Genomic DNA, 11,021 nt, shown 5'->3' with positions numbered 1-11,021 from the left:
GGCTATATACAGTAGAGAGGCTATATACAGTAGAGAGGCTATATACAGTAGAGAATATATACAGTAGAGGCTATATACAGTAGAGGCCATATACAGTAGAGAGGCTATATACAGTAGAGAGGCTATATACAGTAGAGAGGCTATATACAGTAGAGAGGCTATATACAGTAGAGAGGCTATATACAGTAGAGAATATATACAGTAGAGGCTATATACAGTAGAGAGGCTATATACAGTAGAGGCCATATACAGTAGAGAGGCTATATACAGTAGAGAGGCTATATACAGTAGTGAGGCTATATACAGTAGAGAGGCTATAACAGTAGAGAGGCTAAATACAGTAGAGGCTATATACAGTAGAGAGGTTATATACTGTAGTGGGGCTATAACAGTAGAGGCTATATAGAGTAGCGAGGCTATATACAGTAGTGAGGCTATATACAGTAGAGAGGCTATAACAGTAGAGAGGCTAAATACAGTAGAGGCTATATACAGTAGAGAGGTTATATACTGTAGTGGGGCTATAACAGTAGAGGCTATATAGAGTAGCGAGGCTATATACAGTAGCGAGGCTATATACAGTAGCTTGGCTATATACAATAGAGAGGCTATAACAGTAGAGAGGCTATATACAGTAGAGGCTATATACAGTAGAGAGGTTATATACAGTAGAGAGGCTATATACAGTAGAGAGGCTATATACAGACACAAGTTAGTTGGCCTGATTGAGGAAGTATGTACATGTAGATATGGTTAAAGTGACTATGCATATATGATGAACAGAGAGTAGCAGAAGCGTAAAAGAGGGGTTGGTGGGTGGTGGGTGGCGGGTGGCGGGACACACTGCAGATAGCCCGGTTAGCCAATGTGCGGGAGCACTGGTTGGTCGGGCCAATTGAGGTAGTATGTACATGAATGTATAGTTAAAGTGACGATGCACATATGATAAACAGAGAGTAGCTGCAGCGAAAAATAGGGATGGGAGGGGGCACACAGTGCAAATAGTCCGGGTAGCCATTTGATTACCTGTTCAGGAGTCTTATGGCTTGGGGTTATAAAAAAAATTAGAAGCCTTTTTGTCCTAGACTTGGCACCCTGGTAACGCTTGCCATGCGGTAGAATAGAGAACAGTCTATGACTGTGGTGACTGGGGTCTTTGACAATTTTTAGGGCCTTCCTCAGACACCGCCTGGTGTCGAGGTCCTGGATGGCAGGCAGCTTAGCCCCAGTGATGTACTGGGCCATACGCATGTGCCTTGCGGCCGGAGGCCGAACAATTGCCGTACCAGGCAGTGATGCATCCAGTCAGAATTCCCTCGATGTTGCAGCTGTAGAACCTTTTGAGGATGTCAGGACCCATGCCAAATCTTTCTAGTTTCCTGAGGGGGAAATGGGGGCGTGCTCGGTCCTCCTTTTCCTGTAGTCCACAATCATCTCCTTAGTCTTTGTTACGTTGACGGAAAGGTTGTAATTCTGTCACCACCCGGCCAGGTCTCTGACTTCCTCCCTATAGGCTGTCTGGTCATTGTTGGTGATCAGGCCTACTATTGTGTCATCTGCAAACTTAATGATGGCGTTGGAGTCGTGCCTGGCCATGCAGTCGTGGGTGAACAGGGAGTACAGGAGGAGACTAAGCACACACCCCTGAGGGGCCTCCGTGTTGAGGATCAGCGTGGAGGATTTGTAGTTACCTACCCTCACCACCTGGGGGTCCAGTGTTGAGGATCAGTGTGGTGGATGTGTTGTTACCTACCCTCACCACCTGGGGGTCCAGTGTTGAGGATCAGTGTGGTGGATGTGTTGTTACCTACCCTCACCACCTGGGGGCAGCCCGTCAGGAAGTCCAGGATGCAGTTGCAGAGGGAGGTGTTTAGTCCCAGGGTCCTTAGCTTATTGATGAGCTTAATGGGCACTATGGTGTTGAGTCTGTGATAGCAAATCAGTCTCGTCGCTGTTTGCAATCAAGCCTACCACTGTAGTGTTGTCTTCAAACTTGATGATTGAGTTGGAGGCGTGCATGGCCACACAGTCATGGGTGAACAGGGAGTACAGGAGAGGGCTGAGAACGCACCCATGTGGGGCCCCAGAGTTGAGGATCAGCGGGGTGGAGATGTTGTTCCCTACCCTCACCACCTGGGGGTGGCCTGTCAGAAAGTCCAGGACCCAGTTGCACAGGGCGGGGTCGAGACCTAGGGTCTTGAGCTTAATGACGAGTTTGCAGGGTACTATGGTGTTAAATGCTGAGCTGTAATCGATGAACAGCATTCTAACATAGGTATTCCTCTTGTCCAGATGGGTTAGGGAAGTGTGCAGTGTGGTTGCGATTGCGTCGTCTGTGGAAACTATTGGGGCGGTAAGCAAATTGGAGTGGGTCTAGGGTGTCAGGTAGGGTGGAGGTTATATGATTCTTGACTAATCTCTCAAAGCACTTCATGATGACGGAAGTGTGTGCTACGGGGCGATAATCGTTTGCCTCAGTTATTTTAGCTTTCTTGGGAACAGGGACAATGGTGTCCCTCTTGAAGCATGTGGGAACAGCAGACTGGGATAGGGATGGATTGAATATGTCCGTAAACACACCAGCCAGCTGGTCTGCACTCTGAGGACGCGGCTGGGGATGCCGTCTGGGCCGGCAGCCTTCGAGGGTTAACACGTTTAAATGTTTTGCTCACGTTGGGTGCGGTGAAGGAGAGCCCGCAGGTCTTGGTAGCGGGCCGTGTCAGTGGCACTGTACTGTCTTCAAATCGAGCAAAGAAGTTGTTTAGTGTGTCTGAGAGCAAGACGTCCATGTCTGAGACAGGGCTAGTTTTATTTTTATAATCCGTGAATGACTGTAGACCCTGCCACATACGTCTCGTGTCTGAGCCGTTGAATTGCGACTCTACTTTGTCTCTATACTGACGTTCAGCTTGTTTGATTGCCTTGTATTCAGTCATCTTTCCGGTCGCCTTACCGTGATTAAAAGCAGTGGTTCGCGCTTTCAGTTTTGCGCAAATGCTGTCATCAATCCACAGTTTCTGGTTGGGGAAGGTTTTTATTAGTCACCGTGGGTTCAACATCACCGATGCACTTGCTAATAAACTCACTCACCTAATCAGCGTTTCTATCAATGTTGTTGTCTGAGGCTATCCGGGAACATATCCCAGTCCACGTGATCAAAGCAATCTTGAAGCGTTGAATCCGATTGGTCGGACCAGCATTGAACAGACCTGAGCACGGGCGTTTCCTGTTTTAGTTTCTGTCTGTAGGCTGGACAAAATGGAGTTGTGGTCAGATTTGCCGAAAGGAGGGCAAGGGAGGGCTTTGTATGCATCGCGGAAGTTAGAGTACCAATGATCCAGATGGTACAGTTGTTCTGATTCTTTAAGACCTCCTCACCTGCCATATAGTACAGTTGCTAAGACCTCCTCACCTCCCATATAGTACAGTTGTTCTGAATCTTTAAGACCTCCTCACCTCCCATATCGTACAGTTGTTCTAATTCTTTAAGACCTCCTCACCTCCCATATAGTACAGTTGTTAAGACCTCCTCACCTGCCATATAGTACAGTTGTTAAGACCTCCTCACCTGCCATATAGTACAGTTGTTAAGACCTCCTCACCTCCCATATAGTACAGTTGTTAAGACCTCCTCACCTCCCATATAGTACAGTTGTTCTGATTCTTTAAGACCTCCTCACCTCCCATATCGTACAGTTGTTCTGATTCTTTAAGACCTCCTCACCTCCCATATAGTACAGTTGTTCTGATTCTTTAAGACCTCCTCACCTCCCATATAGTACAGTTGTTCTGATTCTTTAAGACCTCCTCACCTCCCATATAGTACAGTTGTTAAGACCTCCTCACCTGCTATATAGTACAGTTGTTATGATTCTTTAAGACCTCCTCACCTCCCATATAGTACAGTTGTTCTGATTCTTTAAGACCTCCTCACCTCCCATATAGTACAGTTGTTAAGACCTCCTCACCTGCTATATAGTACAGTTGTTAAGACCTCCTCACCTCCCATATAGTACAGTTGTTCTGATTCTTTAAGACCTCCTCACCTCCCATATAGTACAGTTGTTCTGATTCTTTAAGACCTCCTCACCTCCCATATAGTACAGTTGTTATGATTCTTTAAGACCTCCTCACCTCCCATATAGTACAGTTGTTATGATTCTTTAAGACCTCCTCACCTCCCATATAGTACAGTTGTTATGATTCTTTAAGACCTCCTCACCTCCCATATAGTACAGTTGTTAAGACCTCCTCACCTCCCATATAGTACAGTTGTTAAGACCTCCTCACCTCCCATATAGTACAGTTGTTCTGATTCTTTAAGACCTCCTCACCTCCCATATCGTACAGTTGTTCTGATTCTTTAAGACCTCCTCACCTCCCATATAGTACAGTTGTTCTGATTCTTTAAGACCTCCTCACCTCCCATATAGTACAGTTGTTCTGATTCTTTAAGACCTCCTCACCTCCCATATAGTACAGTTGTTAAGACCTCCTCACCTGCTATATAGTACAGTTGTTATGATTCTTTAAGACCTCCTCACCTCCCATATAGTACAGTTGTTCTGATTCTTTAAGACCTCCTCACCTCCCATATAGTACAGTTGTTAAGACCTCCTCACCTGCTATATAGTACAGTTGTTAAGACCTCCTCACCTCCCATATAGTACAGTTGTTATGATTCTTTAAGACCTCCTCACCTCCCATATAGTACAGTTGTTATGATTCTTTAAGACCTCCTCACCTCCCATATAGTACAGTTGTTATGATTCTTTAAGACCTCCTCACCTCCCATATAGTACAGTTGTTAAGACCTCCTCACCTCCCATATAGTACAGTTGTTCTGATTCTTTAAGACCTCCTCACCTCCATATAGTACAGTTGTTCTGATTCTTTAAGACCTCCTCACCTCCCATATAGTACAGTTGTTATGATTCTTTAAGACCTCCTCACCTCCCATATAGTACAGTTGTTCTGATTCTTTAAGACCTCCTCACCTCCCATATAGTACAGTTGTTAAGACCTCCTCACCTCCCATATAGTACAGTTGTTCTGATTCTTTAAGACCTCCTCACCTCCCATATAGTACAGTTGTTCTGATTCTTTAAGACCTCCTCACCTCCCATATAGTACAGTTGTTATGATTCTTTAAGACCTCCTCACCTCCCATATAGTACAGTTGTTATGATTCTTTAAGACCTCCTCACCTCCCATATAGTACAGTTGTTCTGATTCTTTAAGACCTCCTCACCTCCCATATAGTACAGTTGTTATGATTCTTTAAGACCTCCTCACCTCCCATATAGTACAGTTGTTATGATTCTTTAAGACCTCCTCACCTCCCATATAGTACAGTTGTTAAGACCTCCTCACCTGCCATATAGTACAGTTGTTCTGATTCTTTAAGACCTCCCCACCTCCCATATAGTACAGTTGTTCTGATTCTTTAAGACCTCCTCACCTCCCATATAGTACAGTTGTTAAGACCTCCTCACCTGCCATATAGTACAGTTGTTCTGATTCTTTAAGACCTCCTCACCTGCCATATAGTACAGTTGTTCTGATTCTTTAAGACCTCCTCACCTCCCATATAGTACAGTTGTTATGATTCTTTTTGGTTAGTCACGGAAAATGTTACACGTGCCGTGCTCCGAGTCTGATTGGCTCAGGTGCTGGAGAACAGCATTCGGCGTGTTGTACATTTACATGTCCCCAAACGGATTAAGTCTAATTCTGTCGTATGTCCTCTTGAGTGGATTGTACTGAAAGCAAAACCCTTAATTTCCGTTCTCTGCAAGTTAATGGACAACAAGGTATTTTTCTGCTCCTCCTTCTTTAGGTGTCAGAGCCTAATCGACGGATGCTCCCCCAACCCGTGTCTAGAAGGGTACAACTGTACCTTCTCCGGGGGCTCCATCCACTGCGACCCTCTGCCCCAGGTATTGTAACATTCTAATCTAAGGTACACATAATGCTCTGTGTAACATATCTGGTTTTAGTAGGGATAGGGTGAAATTGCCCTAGATGCTGATATTGGGTCAGTTTAGCCTTTTTTCCCACTACTGGTAACAGTTATGATTGGGGGAGGGGAGGCTGATCCTAGACCTGTACCAACAGGAAACTTCACCCCTGGAGAATTTTAGTTAACCCAGGACTTGCTCCACTAGGGGGCCCATAAACCATAGTTTTATTTTCGTTTTTGGGAACTCAGTCAAGGTCTGAAACTTCTTGTTGAGAGTTGGGGCGGGATTCCCAACCAAATATCAGCCTTAGACGGCCCTGCTTGAAGCTAACCAAAAGGTGTCCTGTCTCATCCTCAATACAGGTGTACGCCGGACTGGGCTACATCGAGATAGTGGAGATATGTGCCAGCTTGATGGGGGTTTTCTTCCTGGTCGGTGTCTTCGTCTGTGTCCGCAAACGTTATGTCCAACAGAAGAAGAAACCTGTCTGTGTTCAGGACTCCAACGGTTACTTCCAACCCAGTCTGGCCAAATCCATGATGGCCGACACTCCAAAAGTCAGCCCAATAGAGATGAACATGCTGATGGGCTCTGGTAACGACCTGGATAACATACACAGTCCCTTCAGATCTCTGAGGCTTCACAGCCAGATGGACCTGGGGCTGGGGTCCCAGGTAAGCCTAAGGGCCGGGAAGCAGAAGCCTCAAGGGCCCGTGGTGTGTAGTGTGGCCCCCAACCTCCCTCCTACACCTTCATCCATCTCTGACAATGAGTCCATCAGGAAACACCACTGGGATCAGGATTATGAAGGTGAGTTCATTGAATAAACTTTAACAATCTTCCAGAGGGGAAATTGAGTGGATACTTTAAGCTAACTGTCTTAGTTTTTAATTGAGTCTTTATTGATAACTGTGGTAATAACTGTGGTAGTAGCTTACTCAACCCGCCGGGCCTGTCTTCACTTTGTCCAACAATAAGTGACAGCATTTCATTGAGATGACCAATGAGACACCCAAAAGGACAAGTGTCTGAAGGTGAATGATCTGGAGATGTGGAGGACATAACAAAGCATTATTCATATTATACTCCTTCTCACTTTGTCCTTTAGATCGAAACAATGGAGGTTACTCATCCATACATGAATGTAATCCACTATCAGTTTTGATACATACAGAACATGTGGCGTTGAGCAATAGCCTGGTCAGGCAGGCATTTCCTGCAGAGGATAAGTGTCTAGGTGTTGAATTTTAATAGGCTTTTCATCATTCAGAAGTTATAATACCTCACCAATAATGAGTTTAAGGAGTTTTATAACCGACAAGGACACTTTGAAAATTGGTGTGAAGATCCTCTGAAAGGCGATAATACCTAAGGACTATAGTGAATGATAATGAGTGTTCTCTCTCTCTCCCTGCCGTTCAGTCTACCCTGCTGATCCTGACTACTACGGTCGACCCAACCCTGCGGTCCAAGAGTACCCCCAGGTCCAGGAGTTTCCCCAGTTCGACATTGTGGAGGACACCTACGGCTCTGTGACCGCATCAATAGACTCACGTAGAAACTCTCGCTTCGGCGGATTCCGTTTCCTCTGGAGCGCTCTGACCGCCGCGCTCCCTTACCCCCTGTTATAGTAACCAGAACCTGGATGACTTCCTGGGGCCTGACGGTCTTCCCTTACCCAGCTCCCAGTGCCCCAACGAGTACACTGCCATCAGTTACTATCCGACGCAACATGCACAAAGCGTGGACAATGTCTCGTCAGGCTACCGGGCGCCTCAGCATGCGCCTCAGCGTTGCCATGCCATCCTACGCTGAGTGTAACTCTCCTCCTCCTCCCCCTCCACCCCAGCAGGCTAGGCATGCAGGACGGAACTCTCGCTGCTACAACGGGTCTGACATGGTGGAGAGCGACTATGGAAGCTGTGAGGAGGTCATGTTCTAGAATGTTTTCAAAGTGTTCTATTCTAGAGTTAAAGATACAGTGCTCCCTATCAAAGGTCTCTTTCAGGGAGAGACTGCAACGTTTCTACGAAAGAGTTGATTCTTGAACATTCTACGAGGTGAATTTATTATATTCTATACAGTCAATTCTTAGAATGTCTCCATAAAATGTGACTGATCGGCATCTAAGTGGGCTTGACATTCAGTAGAGTAAATGAAAGAGTCACTCACCTTTTGTTCCACAGGGTTGAACAGTATTACAGGATGTTTATCTGAAACTATGGCAACAAGGCCACGCAACACAAAGATATTCTGTACTAAATGCTGCAGCAATATCGAACTCACTCATCTAGACCCCTCTCCATCCAAGGGGGAGAGAGACTGGCTTTGGGTGAAACCGATTCCAATAAGAATGAATATGCCTAGACAACTATGTTACAACAAGGTCACGCAACACTGACCATATAAAGAGAGTGGATTTACGTAAAAAAAACTATTTCTATAAGAATGAATATGCCTACGTTTCATGCAGATAATAGCTCCATTCAATACAATAATAACAACCCATAATAACCATAAAGATGTCACATAGAGTAATACAGATCCTATTTGTGACCTCACCATTCAGTGATATGGGAGAACATCTCAAATAGCCCCTATACCTATGGACCCTAGACCAAAGTAGTGCACTATGTTTGGGACGGAGGGCATATGTGACAAAATAATACATAATACATTTTAATAATACATTTTATGAATAAGTAGATCATAAATATTCACACATATTACACGTGTTTGTTGTAAAACAGGTCGTCTTTTCAATATAACTTTAATTGTTGATATTGCCAATTGTGTAAATAGTCTATAGTGTGGAAGTTTTCTGACTTTGATCTCAAAAAAACATTTCTCGGAATTGTAACGGTTGGTGGTATTTGGTTGTAAACAGTATTTTGAGTCCGAACACATAAATGTGGTATCTAATCTGACTGTCTATAGCCCAACACATAAATGTGGTATCTAATCTGACTGTCTATAGCCCAACACATAAATGTGGTATCTAATCTGACTGTATATAGCCCAACACATAAATGTGGTATCTAATCTGACTGTCTATAGCCCAACACATAAATGTGGTATCTAATCTGACTGTTTATAGCCCAACACATAAATGTGGTATCTAATCTGACTGTATATAGTCCAACACATACATGTGGTATCTAATCTGACTGTCTATAGCCCAACACATAAATGTGGTATCTAATCTGACTGTTTATAGCCCAACACATAAATGTGGTATCTAATCTGACTGTTTATAGCCCAACACATAAATGTGGTATCTAATCTGACTGTTTATAGCCCAACACATAAATGTGGTATCTAAACTGTCTGTATATAGCCCAACACATAAATGTGGTATCTAATCTGACTGTATATAGCCCAACACATAAATGTGGTATCTAATCTGGCTGTATATAGCCCAACAGTACATAATGTTGTATCTAATCTGACTGTATATAGCCCAACAGTACATAATGTTGTATCTAATCTGACTGTATATAGCCCAACACATAAATGTGGTATCTAGTCATGTTGTATTCCCATTTTGTATATAGTCCAACACATAAATGTGGTATCTAATCTGACTGTATATAGTCCAACACATACATGTGGTATCTAATCTGACTGTATATAGTCCAACACATAAATGTGGTATCTAATCTGACTGTATATAGTCCAACACATAAATGTGGTATCTAATCTGACTGTATATAGCCCACAACATAAATGTGGTATCTAATCTGACTGTGTATAACCCAACACATAAATGTGGTATCTAATCTGACTGTATATAGCCCAACACATAAATGTGGTATCTAATCTGACTGTATATAGTCCAACACATAAATGTGGTATCTAATCTGACTGTATATAGTCCAACACATAAATGTGGTATCTAAACTGACTGTATATAGTCCAACACATAAATGTGGTATCTAATCTGACTGTATATAGTCCAACACATAAATGTGGTATCTAATCTGACTGTATATAGCCCACAACATAAATGTGGTATCTAATCTGACTGTGTATAGCCCAACACATAAAAGTGGTATCTAATCTGACTGTATATAGCCCAACAGTACAGAATGTTGTATGTAATCTGACTGTATATAGCCTAACACATAAATGTGGTATCTAATCTGACTGTCTATAGCCCAACAGTACAGAATCTTGTATCTAATCTGACTGTATATAGCCCAACACATAAATATGGTGTCTAATCTGACTGTCTATAGCCCAACACATAAATGTGGTATCTAATCTGACTGTATATAGCCCAACACATAAATATGGTATCTAATCTAACTGTCTATAGCCCAACACATAAATGTGGTATCTAATCTGACTGTCTATAGCCCAACACATAAATGTGGTATCTCATCTGACTGTCTATAGCCCAACACATAAATGTGGTATCTCATCTGACTGTCTATAGCCCAACACATAAATGTGGTATCTAATATGACTGTATATAGCCCAACACATAAATATGGTATCTAATCTGACTGTATATAGCCCAACACGTACATATGGTATCTAATCTGACTGTATATAGCCCAACACATACATATGGTATCTAATCTAACTGTCTATAGCCCAACGGTACAGAATGTTGTATCTAATCTAACTGTCTATAGCCCAACACATATATATGGTATCTAATCTAACTGTCTATAGCCCAACACATATATATGGTATCTAATCTAACTGTCTATAGCCCAACACATATATATGGTATCTAATCTAACTGTCTATAGCCCAACACATACATATGGTATCTAATCTAACTGTCTGTAGCCCAACAGTACAGAATGTCTATGCAGCTATTATACTGTTTTTGCACAGAACATGCAGGCCTGGTATATAACAAGTGTGTTGTTTGGGACTGTGTGCAGAACAGAATGCATTATTCCACATGAATTGTTTTTACATATAGAACATTTAAAGGTTTAACATATTCTACCGGTCAGTCATAGAACATTTAAAGGTTTAACATATTCTACCGGTCAGTCTTAGAACATTTAAAGGTTTAACATATTCTACCGGTCAGTCATA

General features: G+C 43.0%; 1 protein-coding gene across 1 annotated transcript; it reads left to right on the top strand.

The window, feature by feature from the left end:
- The first annotated feature begins 5,654 nt into the window (after positions 1-5,654).
- LOC135534693 (protocadherin Fat 1-like) lies at positions 5,655-7,594 on the top strand. Its single transcript, XM_064961602.1, has 3 exons — positions 5,655-5,939; positions 6,326-6,773; positions 7,386-7,594. The coding sequence occupies exons 1-3, from the start codon at positions 5,802-5,804 to the stop codon at positions 7,592-7,594; spliced, it is 795 nt and encodes a 264-aa protein (XP_064817674.1). The 5' UTR covers positions 5,655-5,801.
- The last annotated feature ends 3,427 nt before the right edge of the window (positions 7,595-11,021 follow it).

This window comes from Oncorhynchus masou, unplaced genomic scaffold, assembly GCF_036934945.1.
Source record: "Oncorhynchus masou masou isolate Uvic2021 unplaced genomic scaffold, UVic_Omas_1.1 unplaced_scaffold_3819, whole genome shotgun sequence".
NCBI classification, from domain to species: Eukaryota; Metazoa; Chordata; class Actinopteri; order Salmoniformes; family Salmonidae; genus Oncorhynchus; species Oncorhynchus masou.
This window is presented reverse-complemented; position numbering and strand designations above follow the sequence as displayed.